Genomic DNA, 19,284 nt, shown 5'->3' with positions numbered 1-19,284 from the left:
AAGCTGTATAACATTTGCTCGTTTATTGTCTCTCTTGCCCGTAAAAGCTTTGCTTTGAGCACGATTAGGATTATCTTGATCTTCTTACGGTTACTGGACCAGCACTCATTGTTTAAGTCGGGTGTTGTGATGCACTTTTTGAAAGGGCTGCAATGCCGGTTTCTCCCTTTTTCCTTTGTAATGCCCTAATGGGCCCTTAATATGGTCCTTACTAATCCGATGTGACGGAGAGTTGGAGCAGCTTCAGAGCTTTCCATTACACCTCGGCACAAAGTGTGAGTGAGCGTCAGGATCTTTGTAACACTCCACCATACACTACCTTCTTCCCAGACAAACTGGTTCTGTGGACTCGGGCATCCTTTCTGCCCGAAGGTGTGATGCCATTTTATGTCGGTCAAACCGTCACCATGCCAATGTTCCATGCTCTGCCTCAACCCACAAAGGAGGAGGAGAGACTCCAACGCTTGGATTCCAAGAGCACTGAACTTCTACATAGATCGTACCAAAGATCACAGTGGACGATCAGCTCTTTTGGGGTACTCTAGAGCCAAAAGAGACAAGGTAGTGCAGATGAAAACCATCTCCTGCTGGACTATGCTCTGCATTAAGTTACGCTATGCACTAGCCAAAAAGCAGCCTCCAGAATAACTGTATGCTCATTCTACCATGCCAAAGCTGCTGCTACTGTAATGGCATGCCAAGTACATGTCCTGGAAATTTGCCAGGCAGCTGAGTGGGTGTCTCTTCATACTTTTATGAAGCACTATTGCCTGGATAGTCAGGTTCACCGAGAGGGGATTCTGTCAGCTCGGTCCTGCAGGGCTTCCTGTTTGAGTCCATTCACAGGGCCACCACTGAATAGGCACTGCTTTGGTATGTATTCAAAAGGTGAGGAATCTGCAGCGCTCTTTCTAGTAGTGACTATCTAGCCACAGATTTCTCATCAACCCTCTCTTCTGCCCCTTCTGTGTTTGGACTTTGTCCATCAACAGGATCTCAAGTCTAGGCGTCTGCAAACTGACCACCAATTTGCTTTGGATGTTCTCCGTCTGGGGGGCAGACAGTCTTGAAAGCAAATGACATCAGCGCATGGGAGTGGCACCGATATTGGCTCTGCAGACATTTTCAGAGCAGACTATCTGCTGTACAGATGCACATGGTGCCGCCTTCTGGCACGCAATGGTACTCCTGAAAAGCTTTCCAGATCAAGTCTGATGTCTGGCAAATATTCAAAAGGTGATGAATCTGCTTCTAGAAGTCTCTATTTGAAGATGATCATGGAAAACAATCCTCTAACATATGGTCTCAAGGGAGGCAAAACATGTATACTGCACATTTGTCGTTGAGGGCGAACTTGCAATGGCAGTTCTGGCAGACTTGAAAGATTGTGCTCATGCTCAAACTACGCTGAGTAAATACATGGTTTCCACGTTGACTATTTATCATTCTCAACCATATACGTCAAACCCCTCCGAGCAAAACCGGAAAATCTCTCTCAGGTTTCAATCCAGCCGATCTTTCTCAACCGCTATCGTTGGTTTCCTTGAGGGAGCTCGATCAATGCACCTCTGAACCCAACAGCCGAAAAAACATAATCCAACATGGTGGGCATTGTGGTATTCTGATCGACGTCATACCAAGCTCCGCTTATACCAACCTAAATCACTATCCAAAACATTTTTACTAAACTGGACACTTCCAGACCCAACCACTAGATGGCAGGATTGTGCAAAGCATGCGAGTCTAGAAGAGATTTCATGCTTCAAAAGGCACAGCTTTCAAACCTAACTTACTAACAGTTGAGTTCTCCATGAATGAGCCATAGATGTAAAAATGCAAAAATTGCGGCCAACATAAAATGTTTGTTTTATCTTCCATCAAATAACGTATGTTCCATTTCCCCTGCATTTCTCGCCCAGAAACGTGTGGTATCTGGAGGAGCCAGAAACTCCCGATCCGCCAGAGACCTCTTGCTCCAGCCTCCGTGCTTTCAAAAGGAAACAAACATTGAAAATGCAATAGGCCTCGCCTTTTATTAAGTTAAAGCCATTTGCTTTGCTATACAATACCATTAGCAAAGCAAATGGCTTTAACTTAATAAAAGGCGAGGCCTATTGCATTTTCAATGCTTGTTTTATCCCTGGTTTGCTTCCTTACTGCCTGCCTACTATGTAATGCAATTTCCGTCTGTTTTTTTTCTTTACAGTGTGTATGTAAAGAGCTCTGATACCTACGGGACAAGCTAGCGCTATATTTTGCCCGCCGCCAGTGTACATAAATGCGAAATTTAACAAGTGGGAGATAAAATTATATATATATATATAAGAACATACAGTGCAGTACAGACTTTGTAATCTATGTGATCACTTGCCCATGTGGCAAGTGGTATATAGGTTCAACAACTTTTCCAGTGAAAAAGAGAATATTGGAACATTGGCGTGCCATTTCCAATAAGGACTTCAGTTATAGTACAGCAAGACACTTCCACAATGAACATAATGGAGACTGGACAAAGGCTAAATTCTTTGCCCTTGATACCATCACAAAAAACCCCAGAGGAGGGAACAGAATCCAAGCCTTACGTAGAACAGAATCCAGATTCATCCTGCAAGCTGGAAGTGTAGCTCCTTTTGGGATGAATAATGATGAAGAGATGCACGTACATCTTTAGATCAATTAAATTAGATCGATGCAGCCTCCGCTTTCTACCCTTTGAAAACTCCGGTTGCTTTTCATAGGAGTTTAGTTTCTGTTGTGTATTTTTGAGTCAGCTTATTTTAGTTTAGTACATGTGTACTAGTAATAACATTGAGCATTTGTCCGTTGGACTTTAATTCCCTGTTATTTGTAATTCTTGTGATTTTTTACATAGTTCTTTCATGCACATTCTAGTTTGTTGTTATAATGGCACATGTGTTTTGAAATATATTGACTGCAAATATTGAGATGCATATTCTGCCTAATCTGACTTTGTTTTCCACGACCTAAAGTTTATTAATTGCCTTAGCCACGCTCCCTTGTCTCTTAATTTGGAATTGGAGCATGAATTATTACTATTGGATTTTGTACTTGCATTATGATTAAATCTTTGTTCCCCTTTTTGTCTTTCCCCTCTAGACTGGACCTGTGAAGCCCACAAGCACTACCGTTACCGTTAAGTGATACGAGCACGGAGTCTTAGGTGGTTGTTTCACAATCACCTTCTCCTTTTCTTTTTTGTATTCTTAGGTGCACGGGCCACACTGATTTGTATCTTGTGTTAACCTATAGTGGGGATTGTTTAGAGAGACAAAGATTTATTGCTAATCTCCCTTCACATTGAGTATCCTCATTGTGAATTGGGGTACTATACCCAAAATTTTCTGATTTTTTGGCAAACAAAACAACAGATAGTTTTTTCCTTTTGATAGAGAGGAAAACAAAATTTCTTTATGAAAAGGTGATGGAGCTAAAAAGTTTACTTTCATGCAAAGTCAGCGATCATTTTGTATTTACAAGAGGTCAAAAATACAGTTTAATGAGATATGTTTATTGTCTATACATTCCGAATTTTATAAATACTGTGACCATGAGATGCTTATGTAATTCCTGAAGGAAGAACAATTGTAATCACAAAAATCTTTATTATCTCATGAATACGCTGTTGTGCATGAATTTATATAAATATTCTTTCCCATTATTGACAGGATTGAGGGACAATATGTTCTTACAAGTCTCTTGTCTATGTCTTGATTTCCTTTAAGAGACTGAACTCTGAACTTACGGTCATGTGACCAAGAGCTAGTTTGCTCGAAACGCGTCTTTTTTTGCCCTGTTGAATAAATCGAACATTACTTAAACTGGATTCGTGTGGCTTGTGCTTGCAGAAAGAAGTTACTTGCGAGCTGTTGGTGGATATATATATATATATTATGCTACTTACCAGTATGCATCTGTTCTTGGCATGTACAGCTGCAGATCTACACACTTGTTGGGCCCGGATATTTGCAGTTGTTTTTCCTCTTGGAAAGACTTTGGAAGTCACAAGGTCGGTGACTCCTCCTTTGGATCGTATTGCACATGGGCTTCGGCTCCATCCTCAGATTGTTTTTCGCCAGCAGGGAAATATTGGAGCGTAGTAATAAACAGTGAAGATGCCCATGTGTGTTGTATCTAAATAAGATAGACTGAAACAGATAAAGGTAGCCGGTGAGGCGGGTGGGCGTGTGTAGATCTGCAGCTCTACATGCCAAGAACAGATGCATACTGGTAAGTAGCATATTCCGTTTGAGGCATATGAGCTTCAGATTACACACTTGTGCATAGATTATATAGCAGTACCCACCGTTAGCGGCAACCACCCGTATCTGTTGCAGTGGTTTGAAATAATGTTTTGAGTACAGCCTGGCCCACACTAGCCTGTTGCTTAGTTTGCACATCTAAACAATAGTGTTTAGTGAAAGTGTGCGGTGTTGACCATGTAGCTGCTTTGCAGATATCATCTAATGGGATGTTTCCTAGAAAAGCCATTGAAGCCCCTATATTACGTGTAGAATGGGCTTTAGGGGGAACGGATAGCGTTCGTTTTGCTTTGTGGTAGCAAATCTGAATGCATTTGACAATCCACCTAGCTATCCCCGACTTGGAGATGGGGTTGCCCTTGTGTGGTGGAGAAGAGACAAACAGTTGTTTGGTCTTACGGAAAGGTTGTGTTCTCTCGATGTAGTAGAGTAAGGCTCGTTTGACATCTAGTGTGTGTAGAGCTCTTTCTGCAACAGTTTGTGGTTGCGAGAAGAATACTGGTAGTTCTACAGATTGGTTTAGGTGAAAAGGAGAAACGACTTTAGGGAGGAATTTTGGGTTGGTACGGAGAACAACTTTGTTATGGTGCATTTGTAGAAAAGGTTCTTGAATGGTAAATGCTTGTATCTCACTGACCCTTCTGAGGGAAGTGATGGCTACGAGAAAAGCGATTTTCCAGGTTAAAAATTGGAGTTCACATTTGTGCAATGGTTCGAAGGGAGGCCCCATTAGTCTGGTGAGAACGATATTTAGGTTCCACACAGGTGAGGGTGGCACTCTGGGGGGAATTATTCTTTTAAGGCCTTCCATGAAGGCTTTAATGGCAGGTACTCTAAAGAGTGATAGATGTTGCCTGTTTTGTAGGTAAGCTGCTATAGCTGCGAGGTGCAGGCAAATGGACGTATAGGCTAGATTACACCTTTGTAGGTGGAGTGTAGCCTATGATGTGTTGAATAGAGACGTCTAGGGGATTGATGGTGGTGTTGTGACAATAGACAACAAAACGTTTCCACTTGGTGGCCTAGCACGCTCTAGTGGTGGGTCGCCTAGCTTCCTTGATGATGTTCATACAGGTTGAGCTGAGCTGGGTGCGGGTGACTGATCTCTCCATAGTTCTGGGTTAAGAGGTGTGGAGAGAGGCGTAATTTTTGGTGCGGTACTACAGATAGTTCCAGCAGTGTGGTGTACCACGGTTGTCTTGCCCAAGTTGGAGCTACTAGGATTAGTGTGAGGGAGTGTTGCTGTAGTTTGCGCACCACTAGTGGAATGAGTGGGAGAGGCGGAAAAGTGTATGCAAATCTGCCTGACCAGTTCATCCATATCGCATTTCCTTTGGACAATGGGTGTGGATATCTGGCGGCGAAGCTTGGGCATTTGGTATTTTCGTGGGTGGCGAAGAGGTCTATCTGTGGATGCCCCCACATCTGAAAGTACGGGTGTAGAACTTGTGGAGTTCCCACTCGTGGATTTGTTGTGTTTGTCTGCTGAGCAGATCTGCCATAGTGTTTTGGACTCCTGGGACATACTGAGCTAGGAGAAAGATTTTCTGGGGTATGGCCCATCTCCATATGCTCTGTGCTAGCTGAGAGAGCTGTGGAGAGTGTGTGCCGCCTTATTTTTTAATATAGTACATGGCTGTCATGTTGTCTGTGCGGATTAGGACTGCCTTGCCTGAAATCTGTGTTTGAAAAGATTTTAGGGCTAAGAAGATTGCTAGTAACTCCAGATGGTTGATGTGGAGTAACTTTTGTTGAGGTGTCCATGTGCCCTGCAGGTGAGATGTAATAGATGAGCTCCCCAGCCGGAGAGCGATGCGTCTGTGGTTAGTACTATCTGGGGAACAGGGTCCAGGAACGGTCGACCTGTGGAAAGGTTTGTGGTGGTCCACCACTGCAGAGAGCGATGGGTGCGACCGTCTACCAACACCAGATCGGTTAATTGACCCTGGGCCTGGTTCCATTGGCGCGCTAAGCACTCTTGGAGAGGACGCATCTGGAGTCTTGCGTGAGGTACTATGAAGATGCAAGAGGCCATCATCCCTATCAGTTTCATAAACACTCGTGCTGGAAGGGAGTGTTGTGCTCTGAATTTTGCACGTAGAGCCTGAATGCTTGTAATCCTGGCAGGATTGGGGTAGGCTAGCGCTTTTGAGGTGTCTATGGTGGAACCGAGGTATTGTTTTATGTGGGATGGTTGTAGATGGGACTTTGCGTGGTTTACTGTGAAGCCCAGTTGGTGAAGTAGCTGGATGGTGGCATGCGTGTGTTGTACACACTGGCTGTATGAACTGGCTTTTATTAGCCAGTCGTCTAGGTATGGGAAGACATGGATGTGTTGTTTCCTTAGGTGTGCTGCCACTACTGCTAGGCACTTGGTGAATACACGTGGTGCTGTTGTGACTCCGAACGGGAGTACTTTGAATTGGTAGTGTTGGCCGTCCACTACGAATCTGAGGAACTTCCTGTGAGCGTTGTGCACTGGAATGTGGAAATAAGCGTCTTTTAGGTCTAAAGTGGTCAGGAAGTCGTTTTGGGAAAGCAGTGGAAGTACCTGCTGAAGCGTTACCATGTGAAAATGGTCCGAGTGTATGTATTTCTTTAGGGCCTGAGGTCTAGGATGGGCCGCAGAGTCTCATCCCTTTTTGGTATGAGAAAATATAGGGAGCAGACCCCCATATTTCGTTGGTTGGTAGGAACGTGTTCTATCGCCCTTTTCTGTAGGAGGGAGATTACCACCTGCTTTAGTAGTGTTAGATGTTCTTGTGACATTGGGTGTTGTCTGGGTGGGATGTTTGGGGGGGTAGATATTAGTTCTAAGCAATAGCCTGACCGAATTATTTGTGTTACCCATTTGTCTGAGGTGATGGTGGCCCAGACAGGGAGGAAATTTTGGAGTCTGACCGCGACCGGAGTGGGATGGTCTGGGGGGAGTGGAGGGAAGTCATAGGGTAGGTGCGGTGGCAGAGCGGGCGGTGTTTGTTTTGCCTCTGCCTTTGTTATTGTTGCCCCTGTAGCCGCCTCTTTGGTAGCCCCTTGTAAACGTGGACTGGGTAGGGGTCTTATATGAAGTGGAAGCGGTGTCGGAGAAGTAGCCTCTGGATGTGCTCCGAAAGGAAGAGCGGCAAAAGGAGCGCCTGGGAGGGTGTGACTGTAAAGCTCCCATGGATTTTGCCATATCAGTGTCTTTTTTCATCTTTTCTAGGGCCTCATCCACTTTTGGGCCAAACAGATGTTCCTGGTCAAAGGTATGGTTGAGGATGGAGGCCTGTACCTCCGGTTTAAAACCTGAGATCCTTAGCCAGGCATGGCGATGGAGGAGGACACTAGTATTGATGGCCCTGGAGGCTGTGTCTGCTGCATCTAGGGCACAACGTATGGAGGTATTAGTAATGGTTTTGCCCTCCTGAATTAACTCGTTGGCCCTAGGTTTGTATTTATCAGGGAGATGTTGCATTATGGCTTCTAATTCGTCATAATGGGCCCTGTCATACCTGGCTAGTAGCGCTTGTGTATTAGCGATACGCCATATGTTGGCAGCTTGGGATGCAGTACGCTTGCCTGATGCTTCCAAGAGTTCAGACTCTTTGTCAGTTGGTGGTGCTTCGCTTACGCTTGGGAGTTGGCCCTTTTACGTGCTGTGGACACTACCAGAGAATCTAGTGGTGCTGGCCCACTGATGTAGGAGGGATCTGTAGGGGCGGATTTATATTTCTTTTCGATGCGCGGGTTAATGACCCTGGCTCTGACTGGGTCTTTAAAGACCTCTGGCGCATGTTTTATAACTCCCTTGAGCATAGGCAATATGGAGGTAGTCCTATGTGTGGTGTCAAACGTATTGAGGAGGAAATCCTCCTCCACGGGGTCGGCATGGAGATCTACCCAGTGATAGTGTGCCGCCCTTTGTAGTAGATGGTTGAACCCCAGTGAGTCTTCTGGTGGGGAAGGTCTGGAAGGGTAGAGATCATCCTGTGGGACGTTAGGGATGTCAGGGATATTATAATCGTCCCATGGGTCTGGGGAGCCTGTGGGAGTGGGGTCCCCTGTAGGTAAATCTTGGGGCACGTCTCCTATGTCATCATATGGATGCCCCTGATCATCATCATCCAGAGAGGGTGTTGGGGAATGATGAGGTGGGGCGGAGATGGTGGAGGAGGGGAAGGGGGAGGAGGCGGTGGAGGTGGTGAAGGTATTCTGAAAGGAGAAGTAGCAGAGTCCTTCCTCTTTGAAGGTGGAGGCGGAGCAGGTTTATCCAGCTGTCACTTTTTGATGGAGTTCATAAACACAGTGATCCACCCACAGATAGGTATGATATGTCAGAATCGCCCACATGAAATATGTATCCCACGGTGGTGGAGAATACACTCAGGTTGTTAAAATACCCCTCACACACCAAAAGGGCCCTTGGTGTCATGTATATATATATATATATATATATATATATATATATATATATATATATATATATATATATATATATACACACACACACACATACACATATACACTCCCCCACCCCTAACTTACAAACATTAAACATGGGCAATGTAATGGCTTTAAGCATAGCAGCCAGCACTACACAGCGTAGCAGAGTAAGCCATTCCTGAACCACCTACTCCTGGATGCAGGGGGCGGGGGGCACATCCTTCAAGGAACGTAGGAGGTTGGGATAGCTTGTGAACGCTGCGGATCAGCTGGGGCAGCAGATGCACATCAATATGACCCGCTCTAAGCGACCTGAAGATGTTCAAGTTTCCGCGATCTGACCCCCCAAAAGGGCCACTCCCATGTACACAAACCCCAGGAAAAAGGGAGAGTTTTCCAACAGCCTCCTGCCGAATCCCTTCCCAAAGGGTCCGACCAAGAAGACCCGTTCCCATGCAATCGCCTGAGCCCCCCCAGGCCTCTCCGCCGCTGGATCCCACCTCAGCTGGCCCGCAGCAGACACTCCGGGTCTTTACTTCTGGCCGACGCCCAGACACAAATTCGCAAATTCGGTTATAAATGATCTCCTTAACGTTACTTCTGCGGCACCGGGATTTCAGCCACCCCGAACATACCGCTGTTTATTCTAGCCGTCCCGGGTCTCGAACCGGGGCAACACATTTCTATTGGGGAGAGAATCCCCCCCCCCCCCCCCCCAATCAATAAACATTTTGGTTGAAGCTCTACCTGACCTGCAGTCTTCGTTGGCACCATTTATCCCGCAGTCCTGGTATACCCTCTGACCCGGTCTATGATCCAGACTATCCATCAGGCTACGCTCCCTTATAGACATTTGTGAGGCGGATGTCTCCATCAAACGTTAAAGCCTCGTCACCAGAAGGCCAACTGCACCGCCCCCCCCCCCTACCTTTTTGTATACCCTCCGCCCCCGACTCTGGCCGCATTTCAGTCGCCTCACCTCTTCAGGCCATCCTTGGCCGCTTTGCTCTCGCCTTTGCCGTCGGACGCCATTTCCTGCCTGTTCAGTTTAGAGATCAGCCCGACATCAGCACGAGGCAGTCAAATGCTTGCAAAGTTGTCTCAATTAATGTGAGTGGCTTCCTTTCAATCAGAATTGGTACCTTTAATTAGCCCAATCTGATTGGCCTCAAAGTGACGAATCAGCAGACTAGAAAACTCAAAGCCCACTAGGAATGGCTTTGTAGTCTAGGATGATATCGGATGCCCTGTGTGAGGGCCAGGCCTGCTGACTTCGCTTAGCATATCACAACTATCCGAGCACCAGAGAGGGGCATCACTCCTGTGCCAGTCGGAAATCTGCTACCATCAGCTGTCTCCATCAAACGTTTAAGCCTCGTCACCAGAAGGCCAGCTGCACCGCCCCCCCCCCCTACCTTTTTGTATACCCTTCGCCCCCCGACTCTAGCCGCATTTCAGTCGCCTCACCTCTTCAGGCCATCCTTGGCTCCTTTGCTCTCGCCTTTGCCGTCGGACGCCATTTCCTGCCTGTTCAGTTTAGAGATCAGAAGGTAAAATGGAGGGATAAACCCGCGAGGCACAAAGCAGAATCCGCTGTGAACTCTGGGAAGGCGAGTGTTACGTCACAGAGGAAGGGAAGTGGAAAAGACAATAATAGAGCCATCCCAGTTGGACTGGCTCACCGGACTGGTTTCTTATCTTTATGGGGCCCCATAAAGATAAAAAAAACTTTTACGCCAGCAGTAAGTCGTGGCAGCCAGTCCAACTGGGACAGCTCTAAAAGAGAAAAGTGTACGTCACTAGACGCTCTTTTCCAATGGCTGGCCACCGTTTAGCATAAACGGTGACGCCAGTCAATGGAAAAGAGGGGCGGGACTTAAAGCCCACTAGAGAAATCTCCTCAAATCATTAAATCTCGCCAGCGAGACTGCGCATGTCTGGGCAGTCTTACGCCAGGCGAGACCTAAAAACGTACAATCGTGCATTCTCTGGGGCCGCACCAAGAATATGGAACTCACTCCCGCCCGCCATTAGAAGAATTCCGTCTCTGGCACGATTTAAAAAGGAAGCCAAAACCTTCCTAATGGGCAAATTATTCTCCTAATTCTTGCATTGCACTCACCTCAGCGTCCTTGTTTCTATTCTATTACTACCACACCTTGGACTGACGAGGTGCTATCCACCCGGCACCACCAGGCACCCCACCCTTAGACTCTTGGACCTCCGTTCTTGTAAAATGTATGTATTTGTTTTTACACCAAATGTTCCACCCCCCTATGTAAGTCTTTTGTATACAACCTGTTAACCCTGTAAAGCGCTCCGATACCCTAACAGGTCAAGTCCGCGCTCTATAAAACACAAATAAATAAATACAAATTCGAAAAAATTACTTCAGTAGCATTCAAAATGCGAAAGTATTTGAAATGAAACATTATACCTGCTTTCAGTTATTTCTGTAAACTTTACCTTATTAGTTGTATAGCTATCCCAAATAATTAGTTTTCCATCTTGAGATGCACTGACTAGTAGCCTAAAGAGAATAACAAAACAATTTTAGTTTATAAAAGAGCATGTGTTGCAAAAGTATCGAAAATGATCCCAAAATGTCATGAAATGAATCATGAATTCTTCCAAAGAATACTTATGATTAGAAGAGGAAGTCTATAATTCAGTCTTTCATTTTTCACATTAAAATTATCAAGAACATATTGTCAAGCGTTAAACGTTGTGTTATGAATTAAGACATTTATAGTACATCTCCCAATAAATGAAACTTGAAGCAAGTGAATCTCCCAACATCATCCCCTCTGCCCCCACTCCAATTCCCCTGCATGAGGATTAGGAAAGAAAGAAGGAAGGAAGCATAATAAAGAAAACAGAAGGTAATTACTCCTTAATTACCACTTGATTTAAGAAGCACATTTTGTACATAGTACTCTCAAAGACTGAAATGACTTAAACTGCTTATTTATAGTCATTTCAATAAGAGACTAGGGCACAACACAAATGCGTTAGAAGCTTATTTACGTATGAAGTGGCAATTCGTTTTTAAGGTTCACACTTTCTTTTCTTTAAAATCTTTATTCGATCTGTTTACAAATAGATCATAAAAGCACAATTTCATCATAACACACTGATATTATAAAAACCATGAAAAACAGTTTTAAATCATTCTTAAAGTTAGGTGGCACTTATAGATCATTGAGATAACGGACCCAGCAACTTTCTTTTCCTTATACAAGCCCACAAGAATGATGCGACCAAGAAACATAGATACGGATTAGGTAGGGATTTTAAAAAGTACAAAGCCACACTACATTGTTTAAAATTATGGCATCTTAAAATAGGGAGAATAGACACTTCTCTCTCTCTTTGATAAAATTTGCAGAACCGTACCAAATGTAAATCCGTCTGGGGGGAGGCATTGTCACAGGGGCAAAAAGTCCGCATGCTTGAACTTCCTCTCTGGAAACCCAAGCATCAATGGAATGAAATTCAAGCGAAAACGTAGCAAAATAAATCTATGGTAAGCTAATGTAAAACGTGCAAGGTAAGAGTAAGCTTCCTCTGGTCTTGACGGAATGAGGGCATACCCTCTGAATGATTACAGCTGACAGTTCTTTTCCTTGCGAGCAAAGCTAGCCCTCTGTAAGAATAGCTTGATTATTTTCTGTTTAGAGACCTTTCTGCAATTAGCGGGAACTCTATTAAGATCTACCTGCCCGATAGCGGAGAGTTCTGGTTCCACATATCGGAGCCATCCGATCCTGCTGCACCCATCCAGCCTCATAAAATCCCCGATTATTCGTTGGGCTAGGTTGACCGTTGACCTTCGCCAGATGGAGTACCACAGCAGGATCGGCGCCATTCTAATAGAGTCAGACAGGTAGGGGAGCCCTAATTCCAGATGTAAAATATAGTTGGAGGCTGAGGATGGTAATGAGACCCTGTACTTGAAAAAGATGTCTTCCTTTCTTTGAAGTTGTTCAATCTGGGCCATCCCCCAAACGCCAGCCCTGTAGGTTACGGCCGCCTTTGTTTTAGCTTGATATGTGTTTTAATTGTACCCACGGGGCTCGCTCCCAGCTTCTTAGTGAAACCTTTTATTGCTTGAAGGCTTCTTTCCATACCAAGCACTCTTGCTGACACCAGGTTCGACCAAGATTGTTTACTGTCGAACAGAACTCCCAGGTATGCGAAAGAATTAACCACTTCAATTTTCTTTGAGGCCAGATGGAAATGGGGAGAATTGAATCCTCTGGCAGCTCCAGCTACGATAACAAAGGATTTGGTTTCATTAACTCGGAGGTCTAGGGAGGCCATAAATGAGGCATAAGCTGTAATGAGGCTCTGGAGGGCTACACCCGTTCTAGCAATTAGGACTGCGTCATCGGCGTAGGCCAATATTGGCAGTGGGAGGTTATCAAATATAGGCACGTCTGGGGTTGAGCCAGACAGGGCTGCCTCCACTCAGTTAGTATAGATGGAAAACAAAAACGGGGCGAGGACACAGCCCTGCCTGAACCCTTTCTCGATTTTGTACTGACGCGTGCACTCCCCGTTAACGCCATACCTCACTCAAGCGGTAGCATTTGCGTACATTTGGCATATGAAACAGATGACCTGGGGACTATTCCCATTTCCTCCATGATCGGCCATAGCTTCTGATGGGACACACATTCGAAGGCGGCTGACAAGTCCATAAAGGGTATGTATAGCTTACCACCTTTGGCCTTTGTGTATTTACCTATGCAGAGCCCATATTGTGCCTGCATTAAAATATTCTGTTCCATGGCCCAATCCTCCAGCCTGGCTAGTAGCAACCGGCCCATTAATGTAGCTGTTGTGTCAAGAAGGGAGATTGGGCGATAGTTTTTTGGACTGCCCCTGTCACCCTTCTTGAAAATAGGAACTATGACGATGTGCTTCCAAGATGGGGGAGGGGGGGAGGGGGGGGGGGCATGGGGGTTCCTCTACCCCTATGCTATTAAAGATTTGTTAGTAGGGGCACCCAGATATCATGCTTGTCCTGGAATAGATCAAATGGGATCCAGTCATGTCCCGGGACCTTTACCGGTGTGCAAGCTTCTAGCCCTATTCTGATTTCGTGTGTCGTAAATGTCAGCGGTCTCGGGGGAAGGGACAATGGAGTGGAAAGAAGTGGCTCCTTGGTGGATTTTCGCCCGAAGATGCCTTCAAAGTGCTCTATCCATGCCACTTCCTCTACATGCGTGTCCAGGGACGGATCTTTTGTATCTTTAAAATAAAGGGCGTTTATAACTTTACAGAACTCTCTATTTCATAAAATAGCGGCTTCTTCGAGATCCTCCCAAGCTTTCTCCTTTATATCTTTAACACGTTTGTTTCTGGCTCGTTTATACTCCTGTCCTAATGTTTTAACCAAAGCCACATCTCTAGGCTGGGATTTTAGAGCAGTAACAAGATGTCTCTTTGCTAGGGAGCACAATCTATCAAACCAGCGGCTCTGTTGGAGATCGGTTGCTGGCTTATGGCGAGTGAGTGCAGCTATTAATTCCGATAGGAGTGTTATGACTAGGAGTGGACAGCTCCTCACCCAGAGAGTGTAAAATATTGTCCCTTACTTGGGCTAATATTGCAGGGGCCAAGTTCTGCTTCAGGACCTCTGCCCACTTTAACTGGTATCCGTTTTTCTTGGATAGTGCAATATCACCCGCTACCTGTTGGGATCTTTCCATTTTCTGGGGAATGCTTATATAAGTGTATAGGATTGCGTGATCTCTATATGATGTAAACAGGTTAGCTGAGTGGTCCACTCTGTCTTGGGCTGCCGTGGAGACTAAAACAAAATCTATTGTGGACTCGCTGTTGTTCCTCCTGAATGTTTTCTCTACCAGGCCAGTCTTCGAGTTGTTAATTATACTCAGGCACCTCGAATAGAGTAAACTATGAAGTGTCTCGCCGTAATCACTATGGGTAAAATGAAGGAGGGGGTCACCCTGGGAGTCGTCCAACCCGCACACCCTCGCCTCATTACGCTACACTAATGTGTATTGAAATCCCCCATCCAGATTAAACTAAATGGGCCCTTGTGCAAACGTGTGTCGAGTGAGCCTGGCTCCTTATTTAAATCCTCTGCCACACATTTCATACTAGCCCCAAATTCGTTATTATAAAAATGAATTAAAAGCCAGGGGTTAACCTTTTTGTGCTCCAATTTGAAGATTTGGAAATGATTATTCTGTGGGCCTACCTGTTTTACTTGAAGGCCTAAGGTGTTATAAACTAGGGTTGATAGGCCCACTTTGGCCCTGCCTGACACTGAGGGTGTCACTGGGGTATGGAATGTACAGTATCCTGCGAAGAATACCGGGTCCCACACCCATGTATCTTGAAGGCAGATGATGTCCACCCTTGACCAATAACTCTTAGACACTCCAAATTTCCAACCTTGGTGGCGATGCCTGCCACATTCCATGAAGCCATAGTGATCTTCTTATTGACCACAGATGCCAAAGATTGTAAAAGCGTTAAGGGTACCTGCGGTCGAGATGCAGGATTGGATTGTGTGGTAACTGAAGAGGAAGTGGTTTTTGATGGTCAATCACAAGCTTCCAGGTCCGAGAGGAGAGTACATCTATTATGTACTCCGATCCCAGGGCTGGTGGTCGCGTAAATCGGGTGGCGTGTCATATGTGTAATTGGCCCTCGTGCCCCCCTGCCCCTTAATGAAGCCTAGCGGGGAAGCCTGCTTATAGAAGAACTCCAAACAAAGAAGGGCGATTTGGGTGCTTCTAGGAAGTGTTCTATGAAAATTGTCAAGGAGTGCAGTGCCAGAAAATTAGTTATTAAAATTTATCACCACACAGTCCCCTGCAATAAATTTAGTGGAATTACCAACCCACCCCACTCCTTGCCATAATAATCTGGTTTGCTAGTTGATAGCTCCCTGTACTCCAGTCCGAGAGATGAGTTGATAGCCAATGTAGGCATTTGTCCATCAGCTGGGTGGTGGATTTGTGCTGTAGGTCCCGCAGAGGAGGAACATTTGCCAGGACCAGCACGAGTGGCGAGGAGGCCAGTGGGAGGTGGAGGACTTGATGTGAGTAGTTGGCCCCCGGTGCCGCATGTGGTCCTTGAATACCTGCAAGACAGGAACCCAAGTTTGATTCGCCCGGACCTTGTGTTGCTTGATAGTCCTTGTCCCTTCTAGCTAAAGGGGTTGTGGATGGAGTCTCTGGATGTTCGTTAACTTGAGCACGGGAGGAATGGCCCAAATCAGGTTATGCAGAAAGCTGTGTTATGGAACCCCAGCGCAACATGGGATTTGCATCCCGGACAACAGGCGCAGCGGGAGTGGACTCCTTCAAAATGACCGAGGGTGTGTCAGCAGAACGAGTGGCATTTAGTTGGGGGACTGATGTTTTATAGGCCTCTAAGCCAACTAGTCTCTCCTCAATTTTGGTTAATTTCAGCAGGAGGGGCTCGAGAAAGGTGGACATCAATTTGGTCACTTCGTCCCAGAAGGCTTTGTTAAGGACTGGTTCACAAGGCAGAGCATTCACAGTCAAGGGCAGCGATGTTACGGGGGACTTTAGGGTGGCAGTCTTAGCATGGCTCGGCCGGGATTTAAATTACTCGAGTCCTTTTATGTGGTTTCTGCTTGGCAACCCCAGTGCCCTTGCTTCACTTTGCTGGAGGGTCAATTTCGGAGTCAGAGAGAAGTAGTGTGTCATCATTTCTCCAGCTGGAAGGTCGTCTAATTTGGCCTCTTAAAATAATGGGGTGGGAAAAGTATTAATTGGAGTGGTGCTTAATGGTGACCTATTGGAAAGGAAGGGTGGTTCCATGGATAGTCTCTCTGTAAGTTCGATTTCATGAGAGCGAATGCTTTATGCGCGTGACGAAATGTGTAGAGTGTAGCCACTTGTCCGCCCCCTGTTTTCTCCGCCGGAACTATCCTTCTCCACATGGTATCAGACTACCAGTGCGAAATAAAACAGCAAATGAGTTAGAGTACCTTATGACCTGGGTGCGATGTGAGACTTTGGAGGGGTGGCCCAGCACAGTCTCCTCCAGGCGTCGACGGGCCTGCCCTTGGCCCGGGCACTGCCTGGGCCCATCACGCCCTGCAGACCGGCGTCCCATCTTTATAACGCGTCCGTGCGCAGGCGGTGCTGGTAGTTGTGGTCCTGGTAAATGCAGGCAAGCAGCAGGGGACCCACACAGTCAAAGCGGCTTGTAAAAGTCATCAAATAACAAGAGCAGTACACAATTCTATTGTTTTGAAAGCTATTTGTTAAAAAGATTATAAATTCCGAAAAGTTTGCAAACATTATTACCCAATTCTTTAATTTTCTATAGCCTTGTTTCCATGCCTAAATAAGGGTATCCTTTTTAGGTCTCGGCTGGCGTGGGCTGCGCACATGCGCAGTCTCGCTGGCGAGATTTTATGTTTTTGAGGAGCTTTCAGTAACGGGCTTTAAGCCCCGTCCCTCTTTCCCATTGGCCGGCATCACCGTTTATGCTAAACGGTGGCCAGCCATTGGGATAGAGCTTTTTGTGACGTTCACTTTTGGCTTTTTGAGCCATCCCACTCGGACAGGCTCGTCTGCCTTCAGTGCGTCGCAAAAGGTTTCTTATCTTTATGGGGCCATGTGTTTCAAACACATGGCCCCATAAAGACAAGCTCCGCCGCGTTGGGGGACATGACATCGGCGTCAGCGCCACATCCTGTGATCCTGGGCAAATCACTTAATATTCTAGTGCCTAAAAGAAATTAGCGTGACTTTGTTTAAAGTAATGGTGGCTCATATAAACAGCACATTACCACTACTTTACCTTGTCCTTAAAGTTGTTCTGTAAACACTACATTTGGTGCTATGGTCACAGCTCTTGCGGTGTTTGGAGTCAGGCGGTTTGAGAGGGGCCTGCTCAGTGCAAGGGTTTCTGTGTTTGTGAACCCCCACCCCTATTTCTTGCTTGAGTTTTGCACCCGTCGTCCGGTGCCCACCCCCCTCCCCTTCGGACGCCATGGCAGACACGGCCTCCCCGATAGGGAAGCAGCTACTCCTGCCGTTCTCTGACTCGAGCCCGGGGACACCCCCAGGGCCCCCGCAGGAGCATGGGCAGCACGGCTGGCACAGCAGGACTGTGCGTGGCATGAGTGGCGCTGAACCCCATGAGCTGGCAGTGAGTGAGAACGGGCAGTCAAGGGGTTTGGGGAGTGAGTAAGGAATATATGCCCACAGCGGGAAGTCTTGTGTTGGTGCAGGGCAGTCATTGGCTGTCGAGAATGGACAGATTAAAATCCCATTAAATATGGATTTCTGATCAGTGATTATTTTTTTCTCATGGTTGTACATATATCGTGCCAATGAGTTTGCAGTAAATGTAATTGTCTCTAGAAGTAATGAAGCGCTTTAACAATGTGTGTGACCCAGGGCTTAAACAGAGTCTTGGGTTCAAATCCTGGCTTTTGCTGTGACCAACATAATTGTGTAGTTTTGATCATATTGCTGTATTTCAGTGCCTCGGGTTGGTTGTGTGTATTTCAGTTGTTCCAAGGTATAATTTGCCGATTTAGAGACAAAGGGCCTCATGTAGGTACCTCAATACCGGTCGGTAACAGCCAAAAATCGGTAAATATCCCGTTACCGACCGGTATTGAGGCACTTGAGATGTAGGTGGCTGATTTCTGGATTCGGTATTTACCGAATCGGAATTTCAAGAAATAGGTAAAATACCGATTCGGTAAATACCGAATCCAGAAATGCAATGTAGGGGGCACTCAAGTGAGTGCATAATTGGTGTCTGGATTCGTTATTTACCACCAACTACAAGTTGATGGTAAATGACGAATACCTTACAAAAAGCATTTTTGTGCTATTTGTAAAGAGCCATGTGGCAGACATACAGGCCCTTAGGGCATGTATGTGCGCCACATGTGCACACATGCACGAATCAGGGGTGCAACAGGGTGTCAATGTGACACCCTGCCACCCATGATAATGCCTCCCCTATTACCGATTCGGTATTTACCGAATCAGTAATAGTAACTGGCTTCCCATTCATTCCTATGGGCCTCCAGGCCCATAGGAATGAATAGGACTGGGATGCATTATTACCGATTCGGTAAATACCGATTCATAATTACCAATATTTACCAAATCGGTAATAATTACCGATTATTTACCTACATACTATTTACCGATTCATAAATACCGAATCGGTAAAATTCGGTATTTATGAATCGGTAAATAGTATGTTACCTACATGAGGCCCAATATGTACAAAATATTACTAAACAAAATGGTCTAATGGTTGTGAGATTGGATTTTGGGGTTATCTTTGTGAATTTCCGAGAAAAAAACAACTCGAGGGCCACGGGCACTACAAAATGGAGTGTAGAGCGGGGGCGAGAGGAAGGGACATACAGGAAGTTTGAAAATGTTTAACTACAAAATAGAGTGTAGAGTGTGGGCGAGAGGAGGGGGCACAAAGGGAGTTTAAAAATGTTTATAAGGCCCGTGTTTGGTGACCATCCAATCCAAGGCACCTCAATGAGCATTAATTGGCAGCTAATTGAGGCGTCCTCTGAACG

General features: G+C 45.9%; 1 protein-coding gene across 3 annotated transcripts in view; it reads right to left on the bottom strand.

The window, feature by feature from the left end:
- Nucleotides 1–19,284, bottom strand: part of GNB4 (G protein subunit beta 4) — a 684,865-nt gene that overhangs the window by 181,068 nt on the left and 484,513 nt on the right. For all 3 annotated transcript variants that reach the window (XM_085635394.1, XM_085635395.1, XM_085635393.1), the window contains one exon: nucleotides 11,169–11,232. In XM_085635394.1, coding sequence (XP_085491520.1) covers nucleotides 11,169–11,232 — 64 coding nt within the window. The remainder of the gene's footprint in view (nucleotides 1–11,168; nucleotides 11,233–19,284) is intronic.

Source organism: Triturus cristatus, chromosome 11, assembly GCF_964204655.1.
Source record: "Triturus cristatus chromosome 11, aTriCri1.1, whole genome shotgun sequence".
NCBI classification, from domain to species: Eukaryota; Metazoa; Chordata; class Amphibia; order Caudata; family Salamandridae; genus Triturus; species Triturus cristatus.
Note: the sequence above shows the minus strand (reverse complement) of the source record. Positions and strands in the feature narration are given on the sequence as shown.